This window comes from Pteronotus mesoamericanus, unplaced genomic scaffold (assembly GCF_021234165.1).
Source record: "Pteronotus mesoamericanus isolate MK-2021 breed Mesoamerican mustached bat unplaced genomic scaffold, CSHL_Meso_final contig_502, whole genome shotgun sequence".
Lineage (NCBI taxonomy): Eukaryota > Metazoa > Chordata > Mammalia > Chiroptera > Mormoopidae > Pteronotus > Pteronotus mesoamericanus.
This window is the reverse complement of record NW_026555187.1, coordinates 8,090,348-8,105,437: the sequence shown is the minus strand read 5'-3', so window position 1 is coordinate 8,105,437 and position 15,090 is coordinate 8,090,348. Positions and strand designations below refer to the sequence as shown.

Genomic DNA, 15,090 nt, shown 5'->3' with positions numbered 1-15,090 from the left:
CTACTGGAGAAAGTTCAAGGTCTAACTTAATAAGGGGTAAGTCACAAAGTCCAGGCATTAATGAAACCAAATTGTTATTTTTAAAGACAACTGCATCTTAGATATTAATTATTACAAATTTTCTTAGCTTTGTATTTAGAGCCCACTAACTGCATGTGTAGCTGCACACCCCGAATGTGCAGCACCTCCTCAGCAACTACTCTGACTGAAGCTATGAAAATCCTCGGCCAGTTAAAATGGTAGCCACTTAGTCAATTCCTCAGACCCTCTCTCTGACAGAGCTAATAAATGGAATTCTGTAATACAGTTTCTCTCTTTCAAACAGGAAATGATGAACATGCTCTGGCTAAGTGAAAACATGCAAGTATGAAATACTTCTGGAATAAGAAGTCTGTGACAGTACCTCTGGGGACACAAAACTGGAGGAATGCGGAAGAGGGAGACACACTCTCACTGTACACCTCTTGTACTGTTTCAATTTACCACTGTGAGTGTGTTTACTCCTAGGAGTGAAGTAAAAAAAAAAATCATTACTTTATATTTGGTTTGTAAAAATGATGTGCAAACTAAATTTGGTTAACACAGTAGAGAAAGTCAGATACAGATGCATCAGATCCACGTATGAGATGGAAGTACTGAAAAATGGAAGCTTTTTCTTTTGTAAACGCCAAGTTTTTTGTTGGCTCTAAAACCCTAAGAAAGGGAATGCTACCTTGTCTCTCCTGTTTATTTTTTTATCTCACCCAAGGATATTTTTTAAATTGTTTTTTTGGGGGTTGGGGGGGCAGAAAGACACCATTGATTGGTTGCCTTCTCTTAAACACCCTGACCATGGATCAAACCGGCAACCTGGGTATTTGCCCTGACCAGGAATTGAACCTGTGACCTCTCAATCCACAGGACAATGCTCCAACTAGCTGAGCAGTAACAGCCAGGGAGCTCCTGTTTATTTTTTAGTTTACTATTATCTTTATTTTTCGAATTCAGTGTATAATTCAATGGTTTGCACTATAGCCACAGAATTGCACAACAATCATCACAATCTAATTCCAGAACATATTCACCACCCCCTAAAGAAATGCCACCCACTGGCAGTTACTTCCCTTATTCCTGCAGCAGCCCTAGCAATCAGTAAGCTACTTTCCATCTCTCTCTCTTTTTAAAGATTTTATTTACTTATTTTCAGAGAGAGGAGAAGGGAGGGAGAGAAAAATCGATGCGAGAGAGAAACATCGATTGGTTGCCTCTTGTTCACCCCTAACTGGGGACCTGGCCCACAACCCAGGCACGTGCCCTGACTGGCAATCGAACGGGCGACCGTCTGGTTCGCAGGCCGATGCTCAATCCACTGAGCCACACCAGCCAGGGCTATTTTCTATCTCAGCAGATTTGTCAAATACATGGAATCATACAACATGTGGTCTTTTGTGACTGGCTTTTTCATTTTGCAGTGTATTCAAAGTTTATCCATGTTGCAGTGTGTATTAGCTTCATGCCTTTCTATGGCTGCATAATATTTCGTCATATGCATACGCTACTTTTTCTTAAATACATCATCAGTGGACAGACATTTGGTTTGTTTCCACTTTTTGGCTATTACAATAATGTTGCTATAAACTTTCCTGAACAAGTTTTTGCAGATACGTGTTTTCAATTCTCTTATATACCCAGGAGTAGAATAGATTGGTTATATGGTAAATTTATGTTTAACTTTCTACAGAACTGCCAAACTGTTTAAACAAAGGTTTTTACCCTTGATCTTAGCCAAAGGCTAAGAAGCTATGAAAACACAGGTTTTGAAACAGAGTATACAGAGGAAGAGAGAAAAAAAGGCTTGTAAACTACCACAGACATTTACCTGGAGAAATCTCCAATAACATTTATCAATAAATTCAACTCACAATCATTCGAAACCACTGAAAGACATACTGTAATTACGTTTTAGAAAGACCTGATGTATATGTGATTCTTTCATTTAACCCCCTATAGCACCATCTCAACATCAACTTGGAAAAAAGAAAATAATCAACTACTCACATCCTGGCACTACCTGTAAACTTTTTGCATGAGGTTAGCAAAGGATCTCCAAGTGACATGAACAGGTTAATACCAAAAGTCACAAAGTACTTTGGAAAATGTTTATGTTAATAAAATTGACCTTCTTAATATACCTAAAGTAAAGCAAACATGTCTTCTATTTGCTTCACGTTCTCCATAGTGCTAGGCACTCAACATACAGGTTGACTTGTGGGTAAATAACAAGGGCTTTGCCTTATCTCGAACCTCTCCCTATAAGAACCAGAGATTTATAGTTAATGAAATAGTACTTTCAAAAACTGAACCATACTGAAGGAGCATGGGAACATACATAGTTTTACTAACTTATAACCATAGGTTAATATTGCTCAACTTAAAGCTTCAGTGTCCTCAGTTACAAAATGACAATAATGTCTACCTCAAAGGCTACTGTAAGAAATGCAACCCTAATCATTCCTTATTGACAATTTCATTACAAAGAAATGCAATGTAGTTATCAATTTTCCTATAATGCCGAAGACTCTGCTTAATTAAAACACACATGAAATATACTGGCTGTCATTATGTTAATACAGAGATTTACAGTAAGTGATTTATAAAATCTATGGGATTTTCTATTTTTTAAAACCAAAAACTGCAAAACAAGTGAGGTGAAACTTTGGTCAAAATTTGGGATTTGCCTATTTTACCCTAAAAGAGCCTATCAAATAAAGTAATCCAGTTCTAATTGTCAAACTGTTAATCTAGGATAATAGACTTGTCTCACATTGGCACCAATCTATGTTCTTTAATATCCTGATATGATACATTCATGTCCTGCCCACCTCCAATGACTCACAGGAAGTACATACAATGCTTTAGCTGTTCCTTCTCACAGAATCCCCGCTACATATAAAAATACAAGGAGTGTACAATAGCTAAGGGGTGGACACAACCTAAATTAAATGTCCATCGGCAGATGAATAGATAAACAAAACACAGTATACACATACAATCTTCAAAAGTAAGTCCTGTCACGTGCTACATGGATGAAACTTGAGGGCAAAAAAATTCAATCACAAAAAGACAAATGCTCTAAGATTCCACTTGCATGAAGTATCTAAATTAGTCAAATTCACAGAAACAGAAAGCAGAATGGTGGATATCAAGGGCTCGGGGAGGGCAGAATGGGGACGTATTTAATGGGTCCAGTTTGTTTTACAAGATGAGAGAGTTCTAGACATCTGTTTTACAACAGTGTGAATACAGTTAACACTACTGAACTGTAACTTAAAGTGGTTAAGATGGTAAAATTTATGTGAAGTGTTTTTTACAATTAAAAAATGCATTAAAATATGAGGGAGTTAAAAAATAGTTGACCTAAAGAATTGGTTCTGCTGCTACAAAAATATAAATAATTCTCTTTTTATGTGAAGGGAAAAAGAAATCTAGGTGCAATCCCATCTGTACTACAGTTTCTGTAATAACCATTTTTGCATGTTGCATCAACAGCCTATGTGTCTTGAAATAGAGCCCTCCCAATCTGGTATACTGACCATAAGAAAATATTAAAAATTCCTCTTGCACTATCTTAGAAACATACCTATTCCAGGCCTATAAAATTGTTACCTATGGGAAGCGGGCGGGGAGGGGGAGGACGGACTCAGTGTAACACCAAAGAGGTTCTATTTCTGCCCTGGCTTTATAGCTCAGTTGGTTAGAGCGTTGTTTGGATACAACAAGGTTGCAGGTCTTATGCCAGGTCAGGGCACGTAACAAGGCTCAACCAATGAATGCATAAATTAAGTGGAACAGCAAATCAATGGTTCGTTCTCTCTTTGTCTCTCTCCACCCCTTCTCACCCTCTCTAAAATCAATTTTTAAAAAAGTTCTATTTCTTTTACACAGAGCAGACCTGAAACCCTGCAATGGCAAGTTCCAGATCTTGAGAAAAATTTTTAAAATTTCCCACCAATCCCTGTTACCTACTTCGGTTTCTCTCAATTTAGATGTTTTCTAAATGAAATAGAAAACAAGCAATTGGTTCCAAATCCAATATAGTCCTCTAATGTTTTTACTTACGGTTAGAGAGAGTGTTTTTAATTAAAAAAAAAAAAAATTACAAAGGGAATACACTAAAGCTCTGAAGTCCAATACCTTAGAGAAGATTCATCCCTCTAATATTAAGTCAGGAAAAAGTAGTACTAAGAGGATTCCTAAGAAACAATACCTTTCTAACAGGCTAAAAATTATCATTACCATGTAAAAAATACCCTTGACTCCTACGAATTTCAGGAGGCATTAATGACCACAGGCAAAATTTTAGATTAAAGTAGAGGTTCTTAAACAGGGTACATTGGTTGGTCCACAAACTCCCTTGAACTGGATAAAGGAGGTCATTCACAGACTTCAGAAGAGAAAAATCTCAGCTGACATTTGAATATTCAAGGAAGTCAACCAACAGGAACCACAATTACAGTAGTATATAACCCTTGGTACAGTGACATGTAGGGACATTCAATAATGATTTGCCAAGGATTCCACATACACCATGGGCAAAGATCTAGATGACATTTTAATCAACTACTGCTAATAATATTAACTAAAAATAATTCCTATTAATAAAAAATTAGCTTTCTTTTTTAATAAACTCCATGTTTGAATATGGAAAAAAATTGGTACAGTAAATTTTAAAAGTCCTATAAACTTTGACAACTTTTTTTAAGGGCAGAAAATAGCCACAAAAATATTGAAAATACTAAGCAATAGATAAATAACTGACACTGCATTCTTAGAATGGGAAATTCAGCTATTTTAAAATAGAATTATATTGTACTTTAAAGTAGAGTTTAAAGAAAAATACTGTTCCTTCTCCTCCCTTTAGTAGTTAAAAGATCTGGGAAATAGAAAATTGCCATGCCAATTATATGCCTTTCTTTCAGGGCAAAAAACCCCAGCACATCAAACTGCAACATGCAGGACTCAAAACACAATGTCAAGGGCACCAACCCTTTTCTACTGACCGGGCAGCCAACTCTGAAGTGGCACTAGACCAGGCTCTGAGTTCAGAATTCCTACATTAACTATTAATGACAGCTGAGCCGGAGCAGAGAGTGGAAAACACCCCAAAAACCTTTCAGAGCTAAAGTATTTTGGCAAATATGTACTGGTATTTAATCTAAGGGGCAGTTAAATTTAAAAAGACATTTAATCCTAAAGGTATCCTTTGGATCACCAGATGAAGAGTTTACGGCAGCTCTCATTCGGTATCTGAAGAACAGAACGGGAGCAGACTGAATCAGTCTCAAGTCACAGGAAAGCATTAAGACATTCATGCACAAAGGCAGCACACTAATCTGATCACTTATCTTGTGGTTCATGAGTCTTTCCGTGCATCAGTACAATGAACTCTATTAACAGACTAAACCAACAGTTGTCGGGTATTTCTGCATTGCAGGATTTTCCTCACGTTTATTAAAATCAGACCTTTAAATTGTAAAATACTTCATTTAAAAATAGTAGTAAGGCTTACACATTAACAAAATTATGAAAAACAACTACTGCTCCCCACAAATATAGTGAAAAGAATGGCATTGTTTTACATTGCTACAACTTTCTCCAATGTCTGATTTAACAGAAGATGCCTTGTTTCTCTTAATTGCTTCTACATTCAACATACTACCCTTGTTGTGTTGGTTAAATATATGAAGAAAATCCAGCCTCACTCACATATATAGTTGGAAAGAAACGAGTATTTTAATAGGCTTTGCGGGTAGTTATGGATGTCTCTTTGATATTACACCAAAACTCAACATGTTGTAGTTTCTTAAAGGCTTTGGAATCTGAAACCCTATTAGTTGTCTGTTACACTAAAATCCAATGTTCTGTCTTGCACTTTTACTTATGCATGATTTTATTAACATCACAGACACTGTCATTTGTAAAATACTGATTCGGTTACACAGATCTTCCAAATGCTGTCATATTTCATTACACAGTATCAAAAATTGCAGCCATTATCAATATTACTACTGATCTCATCTGAAAAAGCCTTACATATTGGGAAATTATCAAGCTCAGGACAGCAGATACCAATTTCTAAAATTCTAATTTTTTTTTTTTGCTAGAATGCTCAAATGTTTCATGGGCAATAAATACTGTCCATGGAAGCAACAGACTCATTGTTCCTTTGAGAAAATGTCTGCCAAACATCCAAGTCTCAGTTACCACAGTTTGACCGTAGTTCCTACCAGTAAAAATCACGTTCAATGAAGAGAGCAGTCAGTTCAGCCTGCAACTCAAATAACCACCGATGCTAACGCGCTTCTCCAGACAGCCGCTGCACTTCCGGTCTGCAGCGGAAGTGCTTTAGGTGTGCTCCCCGTTTTGTCCCACAGAAACAGACATGTACTCCACAGCCAAGGTTTAATAAGACTAGTAGTTCTTACTGTTTCATCAAAGACATTCTTAAGTAAAACTGGCATTTTTTAACTGCTAGTACATGGTCATGAAAGACAACTATGACCCGTTACTGGTATTGGTTTGGTCCCAAGGCTCTGACTCACGTTAAGGCACCGACAGCAGATTCACCCATGCTGCTCTGTACCACTGGTGCAAATTCACCTTTGTGTTACTATGAAAACAGTTTCAACTCCATCAATGGTTTGAAAGAACAGAAGGGTCACTCAGATCATACTTTGAACTGCAATAAATGATAGCTATTTTAACCATGGTTATGGACCCTCTCTAACCAGAAAAATGCACGCATGCGCAAGCACACACAATTTTACATGCAACTTCGGACGGTTCACAAAGCCCATTTATAGCACGTTCCAGCTTAAGAATTACACTAGCAAAAAACTCAGGAGGTCTTCCAATTGGATTCAATTACTTCAACACAATAATAATCTACTAGGCATTATAAATTCTGTTATAAGCAAGTCAAATTCAAACAACCTCAAACACCTTCACCTGAACTAAGAAGTGGCTCGAGTTTTGAAATAAATAAAATTATTAGAGGAAGTAAAAGGTTTGGTGTAAGAATTCCAACTCTACCACCTGCTCAAGAACACACAGTTAATGATAGCCTACATTTGTAACATGGAAAAACAGTCTACTTATTTCATTGAGTCTTTGTAAAGATTAAAAACATACATGGAAGACTCCTAGAACAATACCTTCCACATAGTTAAGCACTCAGTAAATGCTGGCTGCTGGAATTACTTGGGATGGCTATGTTCTCTCTTCCTGACACTGACTATATAGTGGTAATAATTAAAGTCGATACCTATAGGCAATATAATTTGTTTATTATCCAGCATTTATTTTTCTTTCCTTCTACTAAGAAAGCAACTTGCAGACCCTTGATTACTCAATTTTAATTTCCATTACCACCTAAGAGAAGGAAAAGAGATCACTGTTGAGGATATAAACTAAAACATTTATCTGCAACCCTTCAATTTTCCTATTTAATAGCCTAAGAAACTTAAAATATAGTTTACTTTTCTTCCCACAACTCAACTAAACTAGGTGATGTATGTGTACAAATACATATTATATGGTAATCTTTTTACTAATAAAATAAATTATTTGCTTCAAACACCTTTCATCATTCTGCTTATTTCACAATTTTCAAGGATTTTAAAACTTAGTTCACTAGAAGAGAGTATTAAGAAATAACTAAATTTAATTTCTGGGTTTTTTTTAATTTTAATAACCTGAGACAAAATGTCAGCTAATACTCTTTCAAAGGCATTACCTCATAATTTTTTATTAATAAAGGAATAAGGAAAAAATTTAGTATCTTAAAAAGGTATTTGTCATGTCATTTTATGGGCAAATTACACTACCTTAAATGATTGTACCGCATAGGTACAAGACTTCTATCAATAATAACGCTAATGTCAAAAGAAAGGAGTATCAAATGGGATACAAAGTGAAAGTATTAAATAAGACAACTACTCTGGAACATTAGGTTTTTGAATACAGCTAATGTGCCAATATTTGAAACCTACAAACAACAGGGTTTTACCATTTTTTCTGCTAACTGATAGCAGTGCCTAAGTCTAACATGCATACTACTCTAAGAAACATGTAGCATTACATACAGAATAGATTTAAAACCATTAAATATTATGTGAAACCCCTAAGATGTTTCCCCAAATTTTATTTATGTCCTTATTTGGGGGATATTTACACTCTACCACTGATTTTTTTTTTTTTCTGAGAACCATCCATAAATGTCTAAATCCTACCAAAAATAAACAGGAAGCAGTGTTGAAAAGATGCAATGCATCTGGGTCCAAGATTCATAAAAACAGGCTTGCTGTAATAAAATCACATTTTTAAATAATTTTCTATGAAAATTTAAGATAATGAAATATTGAGATAAGGAAAATTATACATTAAAATAACAAAAATCATAAAAATTACTTAATATTTAACAATACTAATATTAACAAGAATTCTAAGCCTTGAGTAACTAAGTCCTAAGTAATCTCAATAAAGATTTTTTAATTAAGGCACCCAGAGTCCAACATCTCAAACAATTTAACTTACCAGTAGTAATAATGTTAGGTTGTTTTTTTCTAAAACATCTTTGAGAATTAACAAGACTAGAGTAGAAGGAACAATAGAAATTACCTATTCCAGTCTTTGTCATCTTAATGTCAAACATATTGGAACCCAAAGGAGTGTCTATCTAAAGAGATACACACTAGTCTGTTATTGGATAAAAACTTAAGGTCTCCTGACTTCCTTCTATTCCACAGCTGTACCTCATCAATCCAGTTACAAAGCTTACCAACTAAATAAATCCATGACAGCCAGAAGGATCTCAGGAGCCTACCTTTTTCTCCTGTTTTCTTACCCCTTCATAACCTCATAATAGTAACATTTATATTCTTTCATTCAACAAATACTGAACACCTACTGTGTGCCAGGTATTGTTCTAAGCACAGCAATTTTTAATATAGGATGTCCAGTATAGCACAAAAAGATATATCTGTCCTGCACTAAGCTTACAGTATCACAGTAGAGGTTCAAGGTACTAAATATTATAGGTACAAAATGTTATGAAGGGAGATTTTAAAAATATTTCCAAAAAAGGGAGACTAAGGATTCCAGGTGTGACCTGAAGGACAGATAGGATGCTGGTAAGAGAAGAACTGTGGGAGGAGTGTCTGGCCTTCCGAGGGGGAGCAGCAAAACACAAAGATCCAAAAGTAAGTGTATTGGACTTGTTTGGAGAACAATATCCATTTAGCTGGACTGTAAACCATACTAACAAATAAGCTTAGAAAAGTAGAGGCCACCCCGACTGATGTGGCTCAATGGGTTGGACATCCTCCAGCAAAGCAAAAGGTCGCTGGTTCAACTTCCAGTCAGGGCACACGCTTGGGTTGCACGTTAGGTCCCCAGTTGGGGCACATACGAGAGGCAACCAATCAATGTCTCTCTCCCTCTCTTCCCCTTGCTATAAAAATAAATAAAATTTTAAAAACTAAAATAAAAAGTAGAGGCCATAGTGGTGAAGGGTATGAAATATCTGCAAGTAATTCATAATCCAGTAGATACAGTGATCACTGAAGATTTCTAAGGAAAGTAGCACTGGGGCCGCCTTTAAGTTAACTTAGAAGAAAACATGGCACAAGAAGCAGGGAATCATTTGTAAGTTGCTGCAATCCTGATGAGAGATATTGAGAACCTAAATTAGGGTGAAAGTGGGTATATGGAAAGATTAAAATATTATGGAAGTAAAAATGGTACGCAGTGACAGCCAACTGCAAGTAGGAGGGGAAAGACAGACAATTTGAAGCTTTGATGGGAAAGAACTTGGGAGATATCATTAACAGAAAATAGGCAAACTAAACTAAAGGTTTAGCTAGATGCAACCCGTTTAGAGATTAGTATAAACTGGGGTGGGGGGGGCAACATATTAATCTTAATAAACAGTAGACACTATGATATGTAAAGTACAGCATGCAAAAATACCCAAATTAAAGCAGTGCAATTTGAAAATTGGGTGTTTTAAACTTAGCACATTCATATAGACATAGGTACTAGGAACAGGTTATATTTTTACTAAAATATACATACCAAGCCTCAGCATGCTAAGATGCTAGAAATGCACTGTATGTTGAAGTAATATTTAACAACCTCAGAGGAAAAATAGAGTCAAAAGCGAGGTAAAGCTAAGAATTTGCAGAAGAAAACAACTGATCCATCACGTGTACCACAATCATTTGGTTCAGTAAGGTTAAGTCTGGAATCATCAATTTCTTCTGATTAAATAAAACCCATGTGCCCAATTTGAGAGCCCATCTGCACCGTGTCTTCTAAAATGAGACTCAAGGGTTTAGCTGAGCCGACATTCTCAGGACTGAATGGTTGGTTCAAAGAAAAAGGAGCAACCTACCAACTTAGCTTCTGGAATGTGAATCTTTTTATTCAAAGTTTCAAAGGCAAGGCTGAAGGGGACCAAAATATTCCTTTTGGGGTATTGATTTTGAGCTGCTTGTTAGGAAACAAGATTCAGAAAGAACCTCTGACCCTCCCTTTACCTGCCTAAAGGAATTCAAACAGAAAACCAGGCCTAAAGGAAGGGAGCAGCACCCCGGCAACCTGCTGTGCCAGAGACCTGGCGAAGCTGGCAGCAGAGTGTCCCTCTGTGTACCATGGTTTGTGAGCGGTCCAGCAAGAATCTGTTTACATGTTCCCTCTCTCATCTGCCCGTCTGCCTCCTTTCCCTTTGAAATCCCAGACCCCTGACCAGCATTCTCTCCTTCGTCCAGAATGGCAATACAAACCTCAACTGCCTGATGCATTCAGGTCCTGTTTTCTGATGGCATCCCCTTATGTACTTGTTACAAATTTTGGACATTTTCTTCTATTTTAAAAAACAAATGAACAAACAAAAAACATCCATGTGGTCTTTCTGCCTGCCATTTAATAAGAAAACTAGGAGCTCCTTTGGGGCAGGATTTATGCACAAGACACCTCCCAGGCCCAGGGCTCAAGTTTCAGGCGACCCCAACAGATCACTGATAAGAGAAATAAATGAAAATCAACCAAGGAATGTTTTTCAAGTAACCAGTACTTTCATAACTGGGTGAGTATTACACAACACCACAGAGCTAATGATCCAACATTGGAGTGCCTACCATTCAACAGGTACAGAGGTTACAAAATGAGTAACACAAGGCTCCTCCCTTGAACTTAGAATTTATTTCTCCAAACAAGTCCAACACCAAGGTTTCACCAGAAAACCTTGATCTGCCCTATTTGTGTGACCATCAGCGAGTCTCTTACCTTCTTGAAGGTTATGTTTCTCATCTGAACACAGATGAGGTCCCTCGAGAAGAAATGCGAATGCCCTGTGCAGCACCACAAGCACCACGCAAGCCGGTGGCGGCCACAGGCTCACTGGACTCTCGGATCCGCCACGTCACTAAAAGGAACGCTAAGCAAACCTAAGCATCCTAGTGGCTCAGCATAAAGCAGCACCCTTCCACCACATGGAAAGAGCCTCAAAACAACAGTACTCTACGTCAGAAACAGGGTGTTAATATGAGGACAACATAATCTTGAGAAAAATGACTTATAAACTTTCACTAATTTTAAAAAATTTAAAAGTGTATGTTTTAATTCATCTGAGTTTTGTTGGAAAATTCCTACTGTAGCTCAAGACACAGAATATGATTAAAATTCAAACTTTAAATAATATTGTTGAATGAAAAAATAATGAAACTACTTTTGGGTGAATAATGCCTCCTCCCCCTAAGACCATCTCAAATGAGTGCAAAAATCCTACTGTTTCAAAACTTTAAAACTTTTGAAATACACTAATACACAAATCTGGAGGAAAAATGAAGACTTAGGTACTTCCTCTGATCGAATCCAGCTCCTAACTGCACAAGAATAAGCTCCCCAGAAGACATGTGATACAGTCATAGCACTGTTCTTTTCTTACCCACCCAAATTAATCCTTACAACAAACAGATGCATCACTGAGCCAGAATTTCTTCAAAGAATATGCCAATCAACACCACACTCTCAAAGTTAGCAAGTTCTCCCTCCCTCCCTCCCTCCCTCCCTCCCTCCCTCTCTCTCTCTCTCTCTCTCTCTCACACACACACACACACACACGCACGCACAACAACAAAAAAAAAAAAACACTAAAAACCTCCTTCAAAAATAAAAGATGCAGTCAGGATGCTTCTGAGCTAAATGTCGATGGTACCCATTTCAACTTGTCTAAAAATGATGTACAACCATGAAAATGCATCACCATTTACGTGTACATGGAATTTACACAGCAAGGAAACCTTTATCATACGAACTTTGGATTCTTCTTTGGATGATTTTGTCTATTATCTACTGCTTTCATTTAATTCAGAGAAAATAATGAGACATCAAGAATGAAAGATTTAAGACTATTTCCCAAAGAGATGATTTTTGAAACTGTTCTTCCATTGCTTGGATGATACAAAATGTCCTTAAACTATAACAGACTCATCTGCAAAGAAATCCTTCAGTAATCAAGCTTCTGAAGATTCTATATTCAAAATCTGCATTAGTAAATATTTTCTTACCTTCTGCTACATCATCGTCTACTGCTCCTTTCACCTGAGAAAAACACCACTGAATATCATTCCCTCCTCCAGCTCCTGGAAAAAGAACACATACCAATTAAAACTGAGTTCTGTTCATGTTTACTCTCGTAAACACTGAGATGGTATCCATGGCTGGCATGATACTAATAGCCTCGTACTGCCCACATATACAACCACCACCCCAGCACTATCTTGGAAAAAGGTTAGTCTCCAATAGTTGGTATTGCTTTAGAGAAAAAAAGATTCCAGGTATGAAATATTAAAAGGCTATGTACTGTCATTAACATTGTACATGTGTTCAAAACTTCCTTGCACTTTTCCTTCCTCTCAAATACAGTACAAAGCCTTACACTGAAGCAAGACTTATCAGAAAAAAAGCAAATACCAAAAGGCAGAGTTTTCCTTTAAGTGTATAAAAAAGCCTGCAGAAGACTCAATAAGGTTAAACTACCGTAAAACGTGGAAGGAGGAGAAAACTTCAGGAATGTTACTGCCTGGATGAGGAGGGTAACGATTCGTGGGCACCCTGTCCCCAAAGCGCACAGACAGCAAACACAACACGCAACACCCATTTCTTGCATTTCATTCCCAGCAAATCAGTGGCTCCACAGAGAAAAGCCGCAATGAAGACTGGTGAAGAGATCGTCAGGGGAAGCTTGTTTTCCTCCTTTCACCTTATCCCTCAGATTCCAAAGGACCTTGCAGAAAATTTTGCGCATTTGTCATCATCTTGTGCAAAACAATTTTAAGTTTACTTAACTATTCAACAAGGTCAAAGAGCAACTTGTGCATAGCAAACCATAAGTCAATCCAATCTGTTAATTTGTCAAAGGTTTTATCTATCTCAATACTGAAAAAAGCCACAATTGGTTTGGCCCCTGAATGTTTCCATTTCACTTCCAGGCACTGAGGAGGAAATGTCCTGGATCAATGGAGAAACTGAACCTAGGTGTAGCACTGATTCAACCAGATATTCAGCCACACCAAAATGTACAGAACTAATCCTCTAAGAAATTACCTCTTTCTTGCTTCACTTACATTCCTTGCTAAATATTACAACCTGTTTTTCTCTATGCATCTTCCCCTTCTCCCAAGCTTTTACCTAAATCTCTCTCCTCTTGGCTATTTATATCACTGAACTCCACAACTATTTTAACTAACTCAATTGAAACCCTTTTGGGAAAAGGACATCTGCACAAGGCTAACATGCAAAACGGAAAGTTGAAATCACATTTTTCATGCAAGTTGCTGTATTAAAGGTCTTGCACTCTTTGGACATAAAGGGTAACAAACGAAAGGGAGATGGTTGGAGGCAAAAAAAAAACTCAGATGTACAGTCTCAAAAATATACGTACCCACGGGGGGGGGGGCACATTATATCTTAACTTGTAAAGCACTCTTCCTTCTCAGTGCAAAATATATTTGTATAAACACCCAAGAAGGCTTGCAGCAGGGGAAAAAACAGTAATTAAATGAAGAAAGATCCGCCACAGAGCCGGGAGGGTTGGGGGGGCCACAGGTTACCCCAGGCTCCAAAGCAGTAGGGACAAATCTGCACTCGCCCCCGCCCCGCCCCACCCACGCCTTACCCCTCAGCTCGCCGGCAGACACCCCACCCCCACCCGTGCCAAGGTTCCAGCCCTCATTTTAAAAGCCATTTCGATATCACAGCGACCACTCGCCGCACCAGAACCCTTCCTACCCCCACCCCACCCCACTTGACCAATTCCCCGAAATCCAAGGGGTGCCCCGTGGCTCTACGACAGGCACAGGCGGTCGCTAGGGGGTGATGGAGGGAGGAGGAAGGAAGCAGTGCCTTGTCAGTGGCCGAGGGTGATTTCTCCTTTACCTGCCATGTTGCGCTGCAAATGGTGACCCTGCTGGGTTCCTCGGGGTCTCTGCTTCCTGAACTCACCCCCCTCACCTGGGGATGGGGGGGTAGAGAGGGCGGATGGCGGCGGATGGCACCTGTGGGGGTTGGGGGCGGGGGTCCGGAGAGCAGGAAGGAGGGGCGGGCAGACGAGCCAGCAGGATGGTGGATATCACTCTGGGGGTTCCCCGCTCTTGCTTTTTCTCCAGCAGCGGCGGCGGCAGCTACGACAGCGACGGCGGCGGCAGCAGCAGGGCAGGCGACTCCACTTTCAAAATGGCGCCGGCTGGCCTGGCCAGTGACGTCACCCGGGGGCGGAGTCTCTGGGCCGGGGCGGAGGGAGGGGCGGGGCGAGGGCTGGGGCGGAGGGGCGGGGCGGGGCGAAGGCTGGGGCGGAGAGCGCAGGGAGAGGAGGGGGAGCGGCCGAGCGGGCTCTTGGCCCCGCCCCTTCCTCCCTCCCCACCCTCCCAATCCCGGCCAGGCTGCGGTGTCCCGGGCTGCACTGGCTGCGTCGCGCCCCTGCCCGCGCGCTGGTGGCCTGGTCTCTTGCAGAGCCGGGGTGCCTGCTTTCCCGGCCCTGCCGCACATCGG

The 15,090-nt window shown here is 39.2% G+C and overlaps 1 protein-coding gene across 2 annotated transcripts in view; it reads right to left on the bottom strand.

Moving 5' to 3' along the window:
• PPP2R2A (protein phosphatase 2 regulatory subunit Balpha) overlaps positions 1–14,734 on the bottom strand; it is an 83,753-nt gene extending 69,019 nt beyond the window's left edge. For both annotated transcript variants that reach the window (XM_054578990.1, XM_054578989.1), the window contains exons 1-2: positions 14,479–14,734; positions 12,609–12,683 (exon numbers count right to left, since the gene is read on the bottom strand). In XM_054578990.1, coding sequence (XP_054434965.1) covers positions 12,609–12,683; positions 14,479–14,485 — 82 coding nt within the window. In that variant the 5' untranslated portion in view covers positions 14,486–14,734. The remainder of the gene's footprint in view (positions 1–12,608; positions 12,684–14,478) is intronic.
• Positions 14,735–15,090: the final 356 nt, after the last annotated feature.